The 22,130-nt window shown below is 37.2% G+C and overlaps 1 protein-coding gene across 1 annotated transcript; it reads left to right on the top strand.

The window, feature by feature from the left end:
* The first annotated feature begins 10,792 nt into the window (after positions 1-10,792).
* On the top strand, positions 10,793-15,293 carry LOC134745034 (toll-like receptor 7). Its single transcript, XM_063679006.1, has one exon. It carries the CDS (start codon positions 11,151-11,153, stop codon positions 15,030-15,032), a length of 3,882 nt encoding a protein of 1,293 aa, XP_063535076.1. The 5' UTR covers positions 10,793-11,150; the 3' UTR covers positions 15,033-15,293.
* The last annotated feature ends 6,837 nt before the right edge of the window (positions 15,294-22,130 follow it).

Below are 22,130 nucleotides of genomic sequence, written 5' to 3'. Positions count from 1 at the left end.
TACGTATACATCGTTTTTTTAAGGTTGCATCAAATAACCGGTCATTGTGGGGATCCTTGGGAGAAGGTCTCCCCTCATGTCGTGCTTTGGCCGTCATTCGGCTGATATGCTGATGATGAACTGAATAATATGCAAAATTATAAACTGTCTCTGATTTAGTCTGTTCCTAAATTGAATTCAACGGTGACTTCAGTTTCGATTCGTTTCACTTAAACAACTACAAGTATTCTGTTACTTACAGCTAAGGGTCATAACTCTTGCTATGCTAGCTTGAAGCTAGTGTTAACGAAGTTTCAACATTCAAGTGCAGTTTGAGCCTCTCATTCAGAGGCTTAGTACTAATCTTTCAATTATATTATTGCGGCGGAGTTAGGGCAACCGCGGCTGCGGCTGTTTTGAATAAACATTTCCTAAACGTTGGATGTCGTAGGATAAACGAAGCAGTTATGACTTTTTAAAAGTCACATCTCAAGTAGAACAAAATGACTTATGTACAATTAGGTAGAGCATTTTGTGACTTTCTTGCAAGGGGTGACAATTTGTGCCTTCTTGTGTTTGTGGCTGTAACCACCAAAGTGTTGCAATTTGTTTTATTAATAATTATATTATGAAAGCGCTTAGACCAGATAACTTATTTTATGTGACTAGAAATAGGTTTTAATACTATTATGGGGGTAGGTACTACATGGCTAGCCTCCTTGTCAGGTCATTGATGTCTAGCTGGGTAGAGAGAAAAAGTAAATTTTAAGGTTATTTCGTTTTGAAATCTGTAAAAATGAAACTCTCTGGTTTCTCTTTCTAGTTTGAAATGTGTAATCTGTGTGTTGTGTCCGTGTGTATTTCTATAAAGTGTTATAACTGTATTGTTACTCATTGGAAAGGCTTATTAGATTTTCTATTACTCGGTTAGTGACTTCGAAGCCAAAAGGGAGGCTTATGATGTTAGCAAACTTTGTAAATATATAAATGAAATGAAATCATTTATTGTCAGACCACAGGTAGGTAGGTAGGTATATAAGTAGTTATATGGGTATTACAGTATGTTTCATCAAATAGTCATTGGTTTAATTTGACCCAACTTGCAAATAGACGCAGCATCTATACGAAGAAAATCCGTAATAGAGATCCAACAGTTTTTTTTTTTACTTTTTATCTAGAGCCCAATTGAAATAGCGTTCTTGCCTAGTCTTTTTTGGAAGCCGTGGCTAGTCACAAAATAGATTTCTCGTAGTGGAAACATATTGAATTTTCTCTATATAAACATACTGCTAGTACGCTTTCGAAGTTTAACCTTTATTATAAGGCCAGAAGTAGTTTTTGGAATACGAACGAATCAACTACTTTTGGTTGTTATTCTGTCCTGTCATGCAGTCATGGGACTCATGGGACAATAATAGCAAAATTTGTTAGAAAAACTGTAAAAAATAATTAGCTGAACTCATTGAGTAATTCAAAACATAACAAGTGTTCAGAAACGTTCAAAAATGGATTCATTTTTGATCCTTTTTCTTTAGCTTTATTTAATGTTTGCAATTAAAAATTATTCTAATTTCATGTAATAAAATAATCTCACAATTAACGTCATCCAAATTGTATATTTTTTAAATAAAATATTCATTGATATATATGTATAAATACAATTATCATTCAAATCTATATGTTCAATATTTAACTATGGCAATTTTGTATTTAAAACTTTGACAGTTAGGGCTTTCAAAAACTCACCATTCATTCTCTCGATTCCTAACGACAATTCACTTTGCCACTTTTTGTACTTCTTTGTAGTTTAGAAAGTAAACCAGCATTTAAAACTACAGTCCACTCTTATTTCACCACCTAAACAACACCTGAGACCAGCGAAGAAATTACAACAAGTATAATAAAGAAATAAAACCTACCTAGAAATAATACCTACTCAAGTAACACACAAGCGTGATAAAAGTACTCATTTGACTCATTACATAGTTAAACGTTATATAACGTTGATGTAAAAGTTATAAGAATAGCCTAATTCTGTATAACGTTGTGTTTCGGCCTTAATAATACCTTACGCTTAATAAAATCTGTATAGTATTGTTTTATTTTCTTAAAGCTTAACAATAAATATATTTTCCTTTATTATAGACATTAATAGACGACCGGTCTGGCCTAGTGGGTAGTGACCCTGCCTGTGAAGCCGATGGTCCTGGGTTCGAATCCCGGTAAGGGCATTTACTTGTGTGATGAGCACAGATACTTGTTCCTGAGTCATGGGTGTTTTGTATGTATTTAAGTATTTATATGCATATTATATGTATCGTTGTCTGAGTACCCATAACACAAGCCTCCTTGGGCTTACCGTGGGACTTAGTCAATCTGTGTAAGAATGTCCTATAATATTTATTTATTTATTTATTTATTTATTTATAATAGACTTATAAAACTCCCGTGAGACTCAAACATATTAAATTATTTTAAACCGGACCGGGTCGTAAATTGGACCGAAACATGTCGAGCTATTCGACTTAATAATACGTGAGTGACCCGGTTTAAAATAATTTAATTAATAGACTTAAGGGGATTCCATGCCCCAATGACCATCGATTTGAATCCCTTAGTTTTCTAATGTTTTTTGTTCCTTATCATATTAACAGCAACGGATTTTAGCAATATAGTATCCCATATTTACTTCAAAGTTCATTGTTTTCGAAATATTTGGCATCAAAGTTGAACAATTTTAGGCAAAAAAACTGGTTTTCTGGCCATAACTTTTGTGTTAATTAGTTTAAAATTAAAACCTTAGACAAATTTTTAGAGACGTCTAAGACGAACCCAAATATGTAGATTTCGTATAAGTAAGATCTTTCACAGCAATCGAGATACGAAAAAAGTGTTTTTTTAGACAATGTTTAAAACAATCATAAATAAATAAGTATTCATTTTTTTCACAATCCGGTAGACAAAAATGGAGATAAAAGATTGAAGAACCGATAGCCGCTTGTCTTATAATTCTATATGTAGTGCAAAAGTAGGAGATACGATTCAAAACTTGTCAAAAATCGGTGAAAACCTCAGGTAGCCCCTTAAAGCATTTCGGACAGCTTCAATATGATTAAAGGTAAATACGGCAGCTATCTTCTGTATAACAGTAGATATAGTTAGCCGGTGTACAACACATACTTAGTTCTAAGTCCCAATTTTTGTGTAAGTATATAAATAGTATTTAAAAAAAACACATTTTGTACTGATATGCATACATTTCTTTCAGTACACTACGATCAGATGGAAGACTTACTATTATATGTAGCCTAGCCTAGCCTAGCCACACACACACAATTGTAATTTAGATATGGAATTTGTAAATAACTTAAAAGGAAATACCAGCCACTGTAATATTTGTAAATCTGGTAGATGATCTATTATGATAACTACCATAAAATGCATTTTTTAATACAGTTGCTCAAAAAGTGGTACTTTTTGTGGCTGCGTAGCGTGCGAGAAGCTCAATTTCTCGAAATAGTGCTTTTTACTTTTTAGTTCCAAACTATACTTTCGAAACGCAGTTAAAATTGAATTTAGCGCGGAGCAGGTACCAGGGCCTCATGAGTTATGAGGAGGTGTCGTTGACCAACCCGCGCCGGGCCCGCGGCGGCCGCGGCCGCGACGGGGCGCGCACGAGTATGAAGGTATCGCGGGCTGCGGCAGCTCGCGGATCTTAGCTGTATAGGTACTTTTGGTTTTGGTTTGGTTTGGTGGTATGATTCTACTAATGATATATTAATTTATTATTTTTTCGCAATTGTATTAAAAAACGTCGTTTACAACACGTGTGAAATGTCTTTTCACACTAGTTGTAAAATGTACTATTTTGTTAGTCTTATTAATATAAATAAAACCAGGACTATAAGAGTTACCCAGGAGAACGTAACGAGTGTTAAAAAAAGTTGATTCCTTAATCTAAAATGTTTTATAATTAGCATCATAACATGTAATACAAACAGGATACATAAAAAGCCTCTTTAACACAGAATTACATATACCTTCTATTTATTAAAAAGTTTCAGTAAAGTGCCAAAAATTCTTTAACGATCTCTAGAACACTCAAGGCACTCACGTTATGTAATATTCACTTTATGTAAAGCAGCGATACGGCGTTCAGTTGTAAATAAATGTTGGCGTCGACAAGACTTTTCCATTTTTCCAGTTTCCGTCTGTACCGTACTGCGTAAGTTCTCTGAGGAGTTATGAGTTGAAGTGCTTTGTTTCGATGAAGTTTCCATGTGATATTTGAATTGATGTCATAACTTGAGAACATTGATGTTTTAAAATGGACTTCTTGGACGATAAGTATTTCAAATTGGCTACTTCTTCGTTTTTAAGACTAAAGTACATACCTAGTTAATAGTCATATTTGAATATATTTCAAGGAAATTAGCTAAAGAGTCCAAGGCAAGCTCGGCCGAATTTCACCTTCCCATTTCGGAGTTTTGTTTTCATTTTAAAACTACGTGTTGGATTGTAATGAAACTTTGCACATACATTAAGATGAGGTATATCTAGGTCTGTAATTAGTTTATATAGCTCTTGTATATAAAACAAACGAAATAGAGCAAAAACAAGTTTTGTATGAACTTAAATTCGCTGTATTTTTTTACTATTGTATCTGAATCTACATAAACTAATTACAGATCTAGATATACCTTATTAAGTACAAAGTTTTAGAGCAATCTAGCTAGTCGTTTTAAAATGAGACCGTAACTACGTTTGTATGGAGAACCGGAGTTGCCGGGGACTCTAAAGTGACTATCATTACCTATTATCCAAAATTACCTATAGCATATAGTAATCATATAGTGTGTGCCTATAGGTAGGTATTTATTTTATTTCGTCATGTTTGCTGCTTATTTGTAACAGGTAACTAGTACTTATCAATCATGTTTAAATTTTTGTGAAACAGGTTACATACAGGCCCATTTGAACGTTCACTGACATCAGGATTATATTTGAATCATGTTTATTTAGACATCGTGCGTCTCGCCCGCGCCAATACATGTATACGTAAATACAAAGGAAATGCACCGATATCTGAATGACATCAGTTAAATATCAGTGTACGTTCGAATTGGCCTGAAAGACTTATAAGTAATAACCTTTTTTTATCGCAATAATGTCCATATCCAGAATATTGAAATCAACATAAAGAATATTTTATTTTATTGCTGAATAAAACATAGGCAAAGTGAATCCGTGTTCGAGAAAACATTTAAATAAAATGACGCTAAAAAGTAAAACCAGAGTATAAGAAAAATCACAGTACTATCTCCAAATATTTACCGATGGATGTTTGATAATTTAAGTTCGAACACTAAAGGTGACTGTCCGTTTGTAACTGCCGCTGCACTGCAGTTGCGACGTTACGCGGTGCCGCATTACTGTAGCAGCACGACTGCGGCTGTTGCGGCGTGCAGTCGCGACAGCGTTCGTTGATGGCTTGTCAATGTCAAGTCATATAATGTCAGACGTACAAATAAAATACTAATTTACTTTTGTATTTTTGCGTGAAGAAGCGAGTGACGATAATGCTACATGCTACATGAAAAAGAAGACCAGTTTACCTTTCTACAATAGTCAGAGTCCGACGAAGGCAGCTACGCAATATTAATAAAAAATCGGATATTTAATGGTGATCCTTTATTCAGATAATTCAACATTGAATGAGACTTAATAATTGACGAAATACAATCAAATTACTCAAATAAAATTAATGCAGAGGAAAAATTATTCTTAACATTAAGGTAAGTTCACAATGTGAAATTTTCTTCCCCATCCTCTTGCCTAAATGCGTGACCACCGCACACAGCAATCCGACGGAAACGGGACTCATGGAGTTCGTGATATATACGGGGGGAGTGCGCACTTGATCCACCTGCATCACGTATAGGTACTCGCCCGTCAGAAAAGTGCGGCTGGATTTAGAAGTCTGTAATAAACGTCCCCTCAAAACCATGCCAGGTAGGCTCTTTTAGCAGGCCTTTTATTGATTTCTGCAAAGTGATTCGTGGGTTCTGGAGATGACGATGCGACACGTAAGAATAAAATAATCCAATGGTGGGCAGGCAGTCGTTCGGTGTTAGCAAAATATTACAGATTTATCTTTCTAAGTACCATATTAAGCCAATTTTACTTTCCTTAGGTACCAAACAGTGAAGTATGATGAATAAAATAATTTATAATTTACACTTCATATTGTCCAGTTGCAGGTGTGAATGGGCGACGGCACTCTATGATATGACCGCACCATCCATATAAAACTTGACGGGCGAGACAAGAAATCCTTTATGAAGAAAGATATTTCCCTCGCCTTGGCCGATAGAAAGAACTTTTAATAAATTAATTTGAATAATAAATGGTTTCCTCGTGTTGGTGTGAAGAATTACGTGTTGCACTGTAACACAGTTTGTTTAACCCTCATGCCTTGAGACCTCCGCAACTGTCAATATTCTAAATTTTAAACCATTCGCTTCTCTCGTGGTTCAATTTTGTATCGTTTCGTATGTTTGGATATCAATATGTTACCATGAGGTATTAAATAACATCTTTGCCCCTTGTAATAAAAATAAATGATTGCTTCTTTTATTTAGCTCAGGAATGGCTTTGCAATGACAAAATGAGAAATTGTCACCATAAACGACATTATATAATATGATATATTACAATACAATTACAGTTGCCAGGAATATTCGGCAACTATTCGGTATTTGGCCACTTTGCCGGATATTCGGTATTCTATTTGCCTCTCTATCGCTCGTGCCCTGTCGAGCTTATAGCTATCCTCGCAAAACTACGAAAAAATAAAAGAACAGTTTATTTAATGAATCTATAAATAATATCGTCGTATTATTTGAATCCCTAAATCAATAATCTCAAAATACGCTAAATTTGTGAAAGCTGATTCCACAAATCTGCCTTAAGTTATATACCTTAGTTTTATTGGATGTATATAATGTACAAATTTCTAGAGAAGGCGGAGAATGTAAAGTTATAGCAAGAATAGTGCCTGGGCGTGGGCATAGATTTAATAATAAACTATACAATTATTTTCTGGATCAACAAGAGTAGAACCTAAATCAACTTCAACTGAATGCTACTAAACAAAGCCCTCAATGTCAACCTTACGTGCAGAACATGTTGAACATATAATGTATACACTTTTTTGGGAAACAGGTTTTTCGTAAATTAATAAAAAAGTAAAAAATAAGACATGTTTTATTTTTCACAACTCTTTATTAACTTTAGTTTTGTCCGCCATGACCGTGATATCAGCAGCTTGAGCCTTGAACTGCAACTTGTAGGTACCTGGAAATTAGAAATTATCTTTTCAGTTTCATGTTGTATTTTGAATATAACTATGTATTTTTGTATGTATATGATTTATTGCTTGCAAGATGGTTATAAGATACATATATGTATGTCTGTTTGTTGAATTTAACTTCAAATCAGTAAAACGGAGCTAGTAGCGGACAAGCTGTGTTAAACGGTTTGTCTTTAGATATTCTGGCCACATCATCACAGAAAATAAATAGGTAATAGTGACCCGACCACCAAAATGGACTTTTAAATATTCGTAGTAAAATAATATTAATTTTATACTTACATCGACGTGATCCTCACAGCAATATTGTGTGTAACACTTGAAGTATTCCATTCCACATTTTCATGACAACACTGTCTTTCACGTAGGTCTTCGCGGACTATAATTTTTGTAAATCGTTCCCACAAGTGGAAACATGGTTTTTGATATATTAAGCAATCAAAATCTACTGTTTAGGTATTAAAAATTATAAATCAAATCGTAAGAAACTAGCGGTTTAACTGAATTTTTATATTATGTCAATTGATGACAATGACATCTTTGACAATTACGTGAGTGACGGATTTATTTACTATGGTTCGATAACTTTTACTATACGATGACATTATTATATTCAGCCTCGCGAGAAGGTCAAACTAAGGTCATCAGTATATTTGTTGAAATATCTTCAATCCTCGATTATTATATCGCAGCAAATGTCGGAAACTGTTTAAAAACCTAATATCTCGAAATGGTTTTCGAAATAGAACATTAAAAAAAAATGAACAATCCTAATTAGAGATTGGATTTTGCAAGTAGTGAGTGAGAAGTGCGACTGTGTGCACGTTTTCCCCCGCAAAAAATGGCAGAACGATTTGTACGGTAAGATATCGCTTGGGCTCCTCCCTTCCGACGTGTCGGAAGCCGGTGTTGCTCGAAGGGTTTGCCAGACTATAGTTAACTTCCGAATTTGACACTCTCTTTTTCGGACCTATCATTCTAGTTTCCTAACTGGCTCTGTGATACTCGTATGGCTCAATATAGATTAGCAAAAAAGTTTACAGTAGTACTACAGTCGCCATCAGATATGTCGGAGCGACCGAGGTGCTAAATATATCTGAACATGCACTCTAGCGCCTTGACAATAAAGGCGTGTTCAGATATTTGTGAGCTCCTTGGCTGCCCCGATATATCTGCGATATATGGCGACGGAACCATCGGGGTTGTTTATCCGTGGGTGTAATAACTCCTTAGAACGTAGTGGTTATATCCTCTTTGCTTAAAACTACTAATATCTGTGATCAAAGACAATTCAGTGCAGGTGACAGATTTGACGTGCGGTCTGTAGCCGCAGTTGCAATAATACACCAAATACGCAAAAATGGCCATGCTACGTGCAGTCGGTCTTGTCATTCATTTTACTATGGAAATTGACAATAACACCGACGTGTCGGAGCAGTAGTGCAGCTGCGGTCGGGAAAACGTTAAAATCACCATATTACGTGCAGTCGATATCGTCATTCATTTTACTATGGAAATTGACAATAACACCGACGCGTTCAGGCCGCTGCAGTAGTGTCGGAGCAGTAACGCAGCTGCGGTTGAAAATGGACAGTCACCTTAACGCTGCCTTACGTAAGCGAACAATTCGCGAACGCGAAGCGAAGCGGCGCGACGCGCGACACGGCGCGGCGGGCCCACGGCGTTCGCGTTCGCAACGAGATGGCCCACGTAGGACACAGAGGACACTTGTATAGGTATCAAAGGCAGCGTTCTACGTAGGCGAACAACACGCAAACGCGAAGCGAAGCGATGCGGCGCGGGGTGAATAAATTCTTTGTCGTTCGCCTACGTAGTACGCTGCGTGAGCAACGAAAAGTAGTACCAGACTAGTATACGTACGTAAGTACGTAGTATACGTAGTAGTAGTAGTATTTGTTACGTAAATGTTCATGCGCAGTTTCATATAATTTAAGCATATCGTTTTAATTTGGTTCGTCATTTCGATTATATGGTAGCGTCTTTTTGGCGAAGGGTTCGTGTGACTTAAATTTAGTTAGATTACTCAAAATAGGTCTACTCTGGTAAAGCCAAGTCTTCAGTTTTAGAGGCGTCGCGGTGAACCTTGGCTGAATTTTACATTACAAAAATGTTTGTGGTACAGTCGCCATCAGATATATCAGAGCGCCCAAGGTGTTCAAAATATCTGAACATGCACTAACGCCTTGACAATAGAGGCGTGTTCAGATATTTATGAGCACCTTGCCCGCTCCGATATATCTGATGGCGTCTGTACCATAAATTATGCCTGACTCGGTCCTAGTAGGGCTTAATTTGGCTATGTCACGTGGGACATTAGAATATAGGTCAACGTTTAGGTGATTTGCATGAAAAGATGATTAGGATGATTTTTTTATCTTGAAACGGTACACGTACTCGTATTTTGAGCTCTACAATGTCACACCACCAAGGCCCTCTTAAACTATGCTGGGGCCCTTGGGCACTCAAGAATTTGGGGCCCTTTTGAAAAGTAAAGAAAATGAATTAAGTAAACTAAAACCTTCGGGCGTAGGCTTCGTTCATTTTGCACCATTCGTCACGGTTCTGTGCGACCTATTTTTCTACTATGATCTTCTATTTATTATGGGTAATGAAATATACTGTTACTGTCTGTCCTTCGGGGCCCTCTGAGGTGGGGGCCCTGGGCACGGGCCATGTGCGCCCTTATGGTAAAGACGGTGCATGCCACAATTTATCTTTATCATCATTATGTATTTTCAATAGACTTCTTGTGTCTGGATAAATAAATAAAAATAAAATTCTGGGTGAAATAATGTAAATAAGTGTAAGGGTTTATTGTTTACATTGTATTTTGTAATTAAAAGACAAAACTTATCACGTACCTAACTTGGAATAATCGTAAAATGAGAAGCAAAAAGGGGCTATAAAAACTTTTGTATTAAGCACTCTGTGATAATTAATTTACGGCCATTAGGCTATTACCTAAGTGAAAAGTAACGTTCCTTTAAAAGTAAATTCATAGTAAATACATTAATAATTTTAAAATATTTTAAAAGTAAATTAATTACGCTATATAACATTTAAAACTTTCGCGTTTTGAATTTGAACACATATTAATATTATTAATAAATAAATTCGCGATAGACCCGATTTTAAATGTGATTTAATATGAATTTATTACGCTACCCAATTCTTTTCTTGTTATAAAAGTGTTATACAGAATTCATTTCAACTTACAAATCCTTACTTACTAAAAAACCTTTTAACCCATAGTATAACTTACATAACTAGTTCACTTGCATCGTCCACGAATTTAATCATTATTTTATTAATGCATCGTTGTTTCGCTACTTGCCGCGATACCGCTACTCGTCGTTAGATGGCAGCACGGGTCCAAGTTGAACGTAGCTGTGAGCTTACCGGGGGGCAGGCGGCGGGGGGTAAAGTTGCGCGTCCCCACTGCCACTTCCACAAGTCAAGCTCTCCGCTTGTCAGTCGCTCCGCAGCCGCGCCGCGAAGAGGTCGTGCACACTCTCCACGCCGGCCTTTATAAAATACGCACTAAATATTCAACAAACCTGATCTCAAACGATAAACCCAATTCTTCAGTGAAACTCACATTCAAACCATATTTGTGAGCACAACGGACAATAAGGACCACAGTGCAGTGATATGTTAGCGAGTTTTTCTTCAGTCAAGTGTACTACGGACTTTGTTTCGGAAATGGTGATATCGACCCGAGGAGAGTGTTTATGAGACGTTCTGTAGTGAAATGAGGAGTCTGTGATATAGCTTCATAATGTACGCCGTGGTGGTAATTTGCGCGCTGCTGCAAGTCGGGCGGGCCGCGCTGCCCTACGGCTCGGACAAATGCATCAAAGTGTCCGGTGCCGTGGACAACAGTGTCCTGTGCAGGGTCCGGACTCTAGACAGCGATGGTGCCGGCATCGCCACCGTATCCTCGGATACTAGACATCTTTCCATCGAGTGCAACCATCTTCTGCTCTTCGAAAGCTCTCTACGGGGCCACTACTTCAGCCCTGTTCAAGATCTAACGGAGTTGTCAATAAACAACTGCAAACTTCTCCAACTTCCCGAAGGCACGTTTCAAGACTTGAGAAAACTTAAAAGGCTGAAGCTTCGTTCGAAAAACTTCGAGTGGAGTCCTACCAAGAATTTAGAGTTATCTTTGAACACTTTTAATGGATTATCGGAACTGCATTCGTTGGATCTTGCTCAAAATAACATCAAATTCATTCCATCCGGCGTGTTTTGTTCCTTAGAAAATTTGAACTCATTGAATTTGACGCATAATAGAATAAAGACAATTGGGCAGCTGGGATTAGGCCAGGGATGTGGCTCTAGCCTGCACTATCTAGATCTTAGCCACAATGAGATAAAGTCTCTGCCTGAAGAATCGGAATTATTGAAACTGAGGAGCTTACAGTCTTTATATCTGCAACATAATAATATCAGTGACATATCAAGCGAAGCATTCAACGGTCTTGTGTCTATGAGAGTGCTAAACATATCACATAACCGCCTTCACACACTGCCGGAGGGGCTCTTCGCTAACGCCAGAGAGTTGCGTGAAGTGTATCTCAACGACAATTCGTTATTTGAGCTGGCTCGAGGCATATTTCATCGTTTAGAACAGTTGATTGTTTTAGACTTATCAAGCAACCAGCTTACCAGTAACCATATCGACGACGGAACATTCTTGGGACTGATACGACTTATTGTATTAAACTTATCGAATAACGCACTGACAAGAATCGACGGAAAGACGTTTAAAGATCTATTCTTCCTGCAAATATTGAACTTGAAGAACAATTCCATTGGATACATTGAAGACAATGCGTTTTTGCCGCTTTATAATCTGCATACATTGAATTTAGCTGAGAACCGTCTGCATACTATTGATGAGAACTTATTTAACGGTTTGTTTGTACTGAGCAAGTTAACTCTCAACAATAATTTGCTAGTAAACATCAACCGTAAAGCTTTTAAGAATTGCTCGGACTTGAAAGAGTTGGATTTAAGTTCTAATCAACTTTTAGATGTGCCTGAAGCGCTTTGGGAGCTATCATTTCTGAAAACGCTGGATCTCGGTGAAAATCAAATAACAAATTTTAGAAATGGTTCGTTCAAAAACCTGAATCAGCTTACCGGGCTTCGGTTGATTGACAATCAAATTGGAAACTTAAGCGTCGGAATGTTCTGGGACTTGCCGAGCCTACAAGTGCTTAACATAGCAAAAAACAAGATCCAGTCGATCGAGCGTGGGACATTCAGCCGCAATTCCCAATTGGAAGCCATACGACTCGACGGAAACTTCTTGTCGGACATTAACGGTGTCTTCTCCACGCTGGCGAGCCTCCTGTGGCTCAACCTGTCGGAGAATCATCTAGTGTGGTTCGATTACGCGTTTGTGCCTAGTAATTTAAAGTGGTTGGACATTCACGGTAATTATATCGAACATTTAGGCAACTACTACAAGTTACAAGATGAAATCCGTATAAAGACTTTAGACGCTAGCCATAATCGTATATCGGAAATATCGCCAATGGCCATACCGAATAGTGTTGAACTGTTGTTTATAAATAATAACTATTTGAATAATATACATGTGAATACGTTTTACGAAAAGAAAAACTTAACGCGAGTGGACATGTACGCTAATGAAATAGTGCATTTAGATCAGAACAGTTTGCGATTAGCGCCAGTACCAATTAATAAAACCTTGCCCGAGTTTTACATAGGCGGAAACCCTATTAAGTGTGATTGTACAATGGAGTGGTTACAAATTGTAAACTATACGACTGCCACGAGGCAGTACCCGCGGTTAATGGACTTAGAAAACGTGTTGTGTAAAATGACAAACACTCGGAGCGGAACCCATGTGCCCTTAACGAATCTCAAGTCGTCGGACTTTCTATGTGCGTATGAGACTCATTGTTTTGCGATCTGTCATTGCTGTGATTACGATGCGTGCGACTGTGAAATGACCTGCCCTCAAAATTGCACTTGTTACCACGACCCATTGTGGAATACAAATGTCGTCGACTGTTCCGGACAATCTTCAATGGAGGTACCGCATAAAATACCCATGGACGCGACAGAAGTGTTTCTCGACGGTAACAATATAAAGGAACTACAAAACCATGTTTTCATTGGAAGACAGAAGATGAGGTCACTTTATGTAAACAATAGCAACGTCGATAACATTCAGAATAGAACCTTTGCTGGATTGAATGCTTTACAAATTTTGCATTTGGGAAATAACAAACTAAAAGAATTGAAAGGATACGAATTCCACCAGTTGAGCAATTTGAAAGAACTATTTTTGCAAAATAATCTAATCAGTCACATCGTGAACGTGACTTTCCTGACATTAAAATCTTTGGAAACCCTACGCCTTGACGGCAACAGACTGGTCGATTTTAGCGTGTGGACTTTCAATAATAACCCTAATTTGAAAGCATTGTCGCTCGGAAACAACCTGTGGTCGTGCAAATGCCGCTATTTGCAGGAATTAACCGCATACCTGGCTGAAAACGCGCAAAAAATCATTGACATAACCGACGTATGGTGTTGGAATGGAGACGCGAAACCGCCGCAGAAAAAAGAGCTCAATTTAAACGGCACCGCTTGCAGCGATTATTACGCCGATAATTCAGTCATCGGCAACATGCTCGTGTCGAACTATGTTCCCATGATGGTCTCAACGCTCACCGGTTTTATGTTAATTTTATTGGCGCTCGTCATACTATTCCTTTTTAGAGACTCGCTCAGAGTGTGGCTATACACGAACTGTGGCATAAGAGTGTTCTCATTCGCGGGAGCTTTTGAAGAAAGCGAGAAGCTGTATGACGCGTACGTATGCTACAGTCCGAAGGATGAAGAGTTCGTCGTGCAGTCATTAGCGGCCGAGTTAGAGAACGGAAATCCATCTTACCACCTCTGTCTTCATTATCGAGATATCCCGCACCACGGGGCGCAATACATGCAATGTGCGCCGCCGGTCGTCGAGGCGGCGGAAGCTTCCAAGCGAATAATAATTGTCCTCACAAGAAACTTCATGCAAACGGAATGGTCTCGCTACGAATTCCGTCAAGGGTTGCACGATGCCCTTAAAGGGTGCATTTATAAGTTGGTGCTAATAGAGGAGTGTACTGTGGTGGCAGACGCAATATGCGACCCCGATTTACGGCCTTATCTCAAAACGGGATCGCGTCTCCGCTGGGGACAAAAAAGGTTCTGGGAGCGCCTCAGGTATATGATGCCGGATTCGTCCCAGCCGAATCATAAGCGGCAAAGCCAGAATTATAGGAAGAATATAAATACTTATACGTTGGATTCTTCGGTGCCTAATAGTGGGAATCGTACGATGCCGTATCCTGATAAATCGCCTGTGATAGGTGGCGGGCAGGGCGCGAGCGCGCCGCCGGAGTACAGCAGTGAGGTGCGTCAATCACCGTCAGTCGTGAGACAGACGCAAGGAGTAGTGTACGGGCCTGATGGCAGGCCGATCTCAGACCACATCTACTCCTCCATAGACTCGGACTATTCATCCTTGGAGCACGGGATGGCCCCGGGCAGGCGGCGGGATCTCCGCCAATGGCCGCCCCCGCCTCCCCTGGTGGACACGGGCAACACCGTGCAAGCTTACCTAGTCTAGGGCCCATGCCCCGCTTCCAGTCAAAACTATGTAAATAAATGTTAATTTAGTGCGCTGTAAATATTGTAATTATTAGATCCTAAGTGCTATACCAAATCTATGTAATTGTACTACCTATTCGTTATCCTGTGTATAGATTTCGTAATAAAATTTAAAGACTGCTGTAGAATATGTATTGTAAATAGCAAAAAACAAGTGATCATAGTGTCGGTAATATGGCGTTATTTATACAAAATAAAACTAAAAGATGAAGATTTATAATATTGATTTTTATTCAAAACCTTACAAAGTAACCACTATATAATAAAGGATGACTCACGTTAGAACGAGTCGTGTCCGGGCCGGAGCTTCTGGCGCTTACTTTTCTATGACATGGCCACCTGCTGCCTGCTGCGTGATGCTTTCCATAGAAAACGAAGCGCCGGAAGCTCCGGCCCAGACACGGCCCGGTCTAACGTGAGTCATCCTTAATCCATCTGAGGAGAAAATAGCAAAAGTAAATATAACTGTGGGATAAAACAAAATAAACTGTAAATACTTTTATGTACATAAAACATACATTAACCACGAGTAAGTAGATAAATAACATAAAATTTGTTTCACTGATCCCACTGTTGTATTCACAATATATTTTCCCATTCAAGTATAAAAACATTTAACAATACCCGTTTCATTAATAAAACGCAAATAGTAACAATTGCGAGTCCATTATGACACCCATCAATACGATCAATGTTAAAATTATAACAATCGCAAACATGTTCGAATTATGAAAGTGCAAAGGCAAATATAATTTACATATTTATGGTCCTGACCACTCTGTTGAGAGGTACGCTACTGAATACATACGTAACATGCATTTCAAGTTTAAACAGTCGTATCTGCAATAGTCATACTAAGTAAAAAGGACGCATGTGCTCCAAAACTCAGAGAGAGATACAATGTTTTAACTGTAGCACATTAGGACAAGGGTTTTCTAGATACGTCCACGTGCTTCGCTTGCGCTGTTTTGTGTATCCAGTGTCCACTCGTTTTATAGACCACTTGTATTCATGACTGTATAATGTTCTATTCTTTGGGCAACCCTGAAACAACGCAATTTCACATGCGTCGGGGATTTTATGAAGGACAGAAAACATGCTAGTGAACGACACACTCTCATGTAAGAAAACATGAGCTTAACCAACTTGAACCTCGTGAGGAGGTTTCAAAACCAGTAAGTTAGATATAGGTATAGGTAGGCATCTTATTTTATATATCGTAAATAAACATTAGTCAAGTACTTACTAAATTCTTTAACATAATTAAATACAAAACAGCTGATATCCCTAGAGTTCAAAATAGATTAGACACCATAGTCAACATATTTTTTCCGGATTTATTCCTTATTAGCTTTTGACCGCGAGTTCGTCTGCGTGGAGTTAGTAATTTGGGTAGCTTATTTTTTATCCAATCTGCTTTTTATCGATTTTCCATACAAACTTCCACCCCCTTTTTCACCCCCTTAAAGGATGATTTCTGGGATAAAAACTACCCTATGTCCGTCCCCGGGACTCAAACTATCTCTATACCAAATTTCAACTAAATTGGTTCAGCGGTTTAAGCGTGAAGAGGTAACAGACAGACACTTTCGCATTTACAATATTAAATAGTATGGATTAAGTAAGTCAAGCTTTATAAAAATATCATTTTGGTATTTTATTCGTCATCTTACAATTATCCTATGTTAATGTTCTGTGTAATTATATTGATCTGTGTAATATTTTTATCAAAAATCTGTAATCAAATGCTATCATTTACAACACCTACATACTTACTTTAAATTTCGTCTCGTTATAATAACGATGACAAGAAACAATCACCGTTTATAATGACATCAGAATGATAACCACTAGACAACATGTTGTTTTTCACATCACCAATTTAAAAAAGGCCTTTTTCTTCCCTGCTAGGAGGGATCAAAGTGGCACTTTTCTTTGCTAGGAGGGATCAAAGTAACACTTTTCGGTTCTAGGACACTATTTTTACATTGTTTGCGCATTATTTTTTTAGCTTAAATATTTTTAAACATTATAATTACCTCATAGGTGATGTGAAAAGTAATATCTGTCACATGGTAGCAAAATTATTTCCATCTTGGGCGTGACACACTTGAATCCCTCACTGCGCTCAGGATTCTACTTTAGAATCCCTCGCTACCCTCGGGATTCTATTATAGAATCCTTCGCTTCGTTTAGGATTCAATTGTACGCCCTCGCCGTAAATATATCATTTTGCTCCCTTGTGACACAATCTACTATATATTTATCGTGCGTTTCGCCCGCCCTAATACATACTTACCTACGGACAAGTGCGACTGCAATTCACGATAACTGAATGACATCAGTTAGATGTCATTCTGACATCAGTGTACGTTCGATTTGGCCTGTTAGTCACAAAACCCCCAATCATAACACACAGATTTTGTTAAAAGTCACTAATGAATATTATATGCGAACTGGGATTACCATTAAAACTTTTGTACTAGCAATGTCCGCTGTAAAGTTATAAATTCTAACATAGCCAAAGCATGTCCGCTAATAATAAACTTCGTCTCTGAAAGCCTTTTAATTATATGAAACAAGAGAAAAGTTCTAATACAGGACTATCAAATTATACGTTCCGGAAATTTTAAGCCTGGTTTAGATATTTACTTCCCAAAATCCGAGTTAGTTCATGTTTTATGAAATTTACTTTTACCTAGGTTTAATGGTAGCAGAGATAATGAAATGAATTATTTGTATACTTATTACTTAGTTCTTAAACTATTAATTGAATACTCTAAGATCATTTTCTATGAAAATATTTTAATTTGTGGTTTTTCAAGTAGACACACTACTATTTATTTCAGTTTATTAATTGAATACTATTGAATCACTTACCGAGCTCTTACTGCAGTGGATATTATTATAAATTACGACAAAAAAATTGACCAAACCCTATATGCCCAATAAAATAATATACACACTTTGATTTAACATTTAAAAACTTATAACTACCTACCTCCCTACCTACTTGTATTTACATAATATAACAAGATGTATCACTCCGTATACTTAAGAAAAAGTATCCATCCAATATCATAAAATATTTATATTTAAGCCAACCTTAATTGAAGAAACCGGGTAAAGTTAGGTCAGTTTTTATGAAACTTACGAATTTTTTTATTTATTTATTTATTTCGAAAAATATGCTTATACAAAAGTATACAAAAGTTTCGCCAAACTGTAGACAGTTTGTTAGCGAATACTTATATAATAACTTAGTTATTTTTAGGGTTCCGCACCCAAAGGGTAAAAACGGGACCCTATTACTAAGACTCCGCTGTCCGTCTGTCCGTCCGTCTGTCCGTCTGTCTGTCTGTCACCAGGCTGTATCTCATGAACCGTGATAGCTAGACAGTTGAAATTTTCACAGATGATGTATTTCTGTTGCCGCTATAACAAAAAAATACTAAAAACGTGACTTTTGACCGAAGTTAAGCAAGCACTTGGATGGGTGACCGTTTTTATAGTTAATGGTACGGAACCCTTCGTGTATGAGTCCGACTCGCACTTGGCCGGTTTTATTTAAACTGATATGAAAGCATGTTTGTCTTGACGTCTGTATGTCTAGGATTCCCTTTTACCTAAATACACAGTAATTAAGATAAGTAAAATACTTAGACCTTGTATGCCAACTTTATTTTGTTCTCTAAATACTGATCTTAAAGTTTAAAATTCTTTGGTAGTGTAAAAATGTGGTGATTCAATAATATCGGGAAACAGTTTTGTGATTACGTAATTATGCTGCATTTTGAGTCCACCTGCCGGTAATGAGTCTCATCGCACTTAAAACCGGGGTTCAGGACTCTTTACGTGTACCTGGTTATTATTGATACTTCCAGCTTCATCTATATAATTTACTCTGTCAATAAAAATAGTAGATTGTGTCACAAGGGAGCAAAATGACATATTTACGGCGAGGGCGTACAATTGAATCCTAAACGAAGCGAAGGATTCTATAATAGAATCCTGAGCGTAGCGAGGGATTCTAACATAGAATCCTGAGCGTAGTGAGGGATTCAAGTGTTAACGCCCAAGGTGAAAATAATTTTGCTACCATGTGACACATACTGCTTTTCACATCACCTATGAGGAAATTACATACTAACATATATTAGGTTTTAAAACATTATTATTTTAAGCAAAGATCGATACGGACAAAGTGCCAAAAATATGTGTACACGACCTTAGTATAGGTACATACTTCTGGCACTTTGTCCGTATCGATATTTTCAGACGTGACTGTAGTGACAAATTAAAAGTACCTACAGCTCATAATTATGTACCTAATATATTTTCAAAAACAGCAGCAAACAACTAAAATGATACAATAAAAATCAAGTACATTGTTTTTGTACATTTTTCTGATAACAAATTAGCTCTTACCCCTTTGAACCAAATCTTCGGAAGAACACTATGAAGACTGATATCACTTATATTTATTATTATTAGTGTCGTTACCGGGATGCTGCTTAAAACATCTGACACAGATGAAAAGGCCTATTATTATTGATTTAAACTAAGTATTTACAAATTTATACAGAATACAGAACCGCATAATGCTTTGTGAAATATTTGTACATTTTTTTTTTAATATAAACTTTTTAAATTGCATAGACAAGTATGACTGCGTTTAAGGAGACCTAAAATGTCAAAATAAAAATTAAATTATTAAACTAAAGTTTTTTTACGTTTCTTTGTAAATATTACGCTAATTTATTAATTTACTTAATTTAAATATGATATTAATTAATTTAAAATACGTTAATTACATTTATTGTTTACAATTACAACAAAATATTATTTAAGTTAGAAAAATTGTATGCACGTAATCGATTATAAAGAAATTGTAATCGATTATCTGCATACTAATTTCATATGTCTTTGTGTCAATATTTCATACTGGCAACAAAATGTCCTTGAACAGAAAAGTGCCACTTTGATCCCTCCTAGCAGGGAAGAAAAGTTCCCTTTTCGAATAGGTGATGTGAAAAATATATTTTTAGTGAAGACTATAGTGGCTGGGCCTTTTCTCGAAGTTTTCTAGAAATCGATTTTCGCTCATGCCATCTCAGATATGGGTGAATATGGTATGAATACATTTAATTTGATGTACTGAATACAAATGTATGAGATGACAGCGCGAAAGTGGTGGGGGTAGTTGCAGTGACGTCATATTGTGTTCAGGACATCAAACTGAATGCATTGACACCACCCATATCTGACCTAAAGCAACCTAAAACCTGTTCCGCCGCCTTGCTACTAATTAAAAGTACCTATCCTGCTCGTATAAGTACCTGCAAGGTGTATTATTCGAATGTGAGATAATTTTGAAAACTGCGTATCTACTAAACTAGAAGCGTGTTCTATTGTAGTAACAGTAAGCAACTTGCCTTAGTATTCTTAGTAAGCGTTGCAGTAGCTTAAGCTTAAGTGTTGCCAAAGTATGGAATACTTTTGGTTTAGTGCATATTAAGCAATTTTAAAAATTATCCCGCTTTCGAAGTTATCCTACCTCAATACGCCTTATACATATTCTACCTTTGAGCAACACGGAAGGGAGATGGCATTCGTACTATTTCCCCTCTGCCGAAGCATATAGGCACAACTGTGCCTATGACGGTGCGTGTTGTGACTCGTCCGTACATAAAAAGAAATCGAGGTGTGCAAGATTTGTCTTTGACGTCTGTCATTTTCTATGTATTTGTGTCGTCATTACAGATTGGATTTTGTATGTGGTGAGTTAGTGCGCCTGTGTGCACGTTTCCCCCCGCAAAACATCGCAGAATGATTTGTACGGTAAGATATCGTTCGGGCTCCTCCCTTTCGACGTGTCGGAAGCCGGTGTTGCTCGAAGTATTCTACAATTCGTGATCGTACTTGTAAATTTCTTCTCTTAAATGTATCTCAAAAGTACACTTGGCAAACACAATTTCATTCTCAATTATTTACCATAATCGGAAATTCACTTTGGCTCCCTTCCAGCGCTACTATAGAGCTTTTCCTGTCTTGTACCAACTTATTGTTCATACGACCGTTCATAGCTTCACTGAGAATAATAAGAACTTGATACGTCATTGCTTTAAGCAAATTTAGAATTTAAAGTGTTATTAGTAAAGTTAGTTTTTAGGTGGCATTGGAACAGGTAACGTATCCGTCAATGTCATATTTCGGCTTATCCCTAGTGACTAATTGCTCAAAAACGTCTTTTTTTCTGGCCACAAGCGAAGCATTACTAACTTTTTCTTATGCGTTTTTAAGAGTTATAAAGTAAAGACGTGTCTCTGAATAGTCACAATGGTTATCTAAAGAAAAGGTTATATCTGTCCTTGACATTTGTTATCATTGGATTCAACCTTCCTTCTATTCATAAAACAGTAATGATACTTGTCTATGAAGTATAAATAAATAAACTCTATTATTAGTTTGTTTATGATGTATTGTATTATTAGAGTTTCAATAACTATTACTTACATAATGATGATTCTAGACTAGACCCACTTTAGTAATAGAAAATGTTAGGTCTTGTCGTATATTGTGATCGGCGAGTAAAAGTCGTTCGATTTGTAGCTGGCCCCGAACGGCTTATCCTTTGTCTAGTGTGAAAAGTAATTTGCGATTTTTGTGTAGTCCCTCTACAGTTACTGAGTGCCGGCGAGTCGAACGCCATAGAACCAGTCTGAAATGTGTCATCGAGATGCGTAACAAAGGCGCGTTATCGGAGAGCGCAATTACACTGATTTTTTGAGCATTGAACTACCCTTTTTTGCAGGTGGCACGTGCGGTTTTATTTAACAATAGACAAAGGACAATATATATAGTAGTGAGACTACTAAAAAAAAACACAAATCAAAATATTTAACAAAATAATTTGATTTGTTCCCAAACTTGTTCAATAGACAAAGGATTAGATTAGGTTAATCATTAGCCGTTCGGGGCCAGCTACAAATCGAACGACTATAATACACGTGCCACTGCCAACTAAGTAAACTGACCGTAAGACTAAGCTTTAAAG

This window comes from Cydia strobilella, chromosome 10 (genome assembly GCF_947568885.1).
Source record: "Cydia strobilella chromosome 10, ilCydStro3.1, whole genome shotgun sequence".
Lineage (NCBI taxonomy): Eukaryota > Metazoa > Arthropoda > Insecta > Lepidoptera > Tortricidae > Cydia > Cydia strobilella.
The sequence above is the reverse complement of the archived record's forward strand: the minus strand, read 5'-3'. Positions and strand labels throughout refer to the sequence as shown.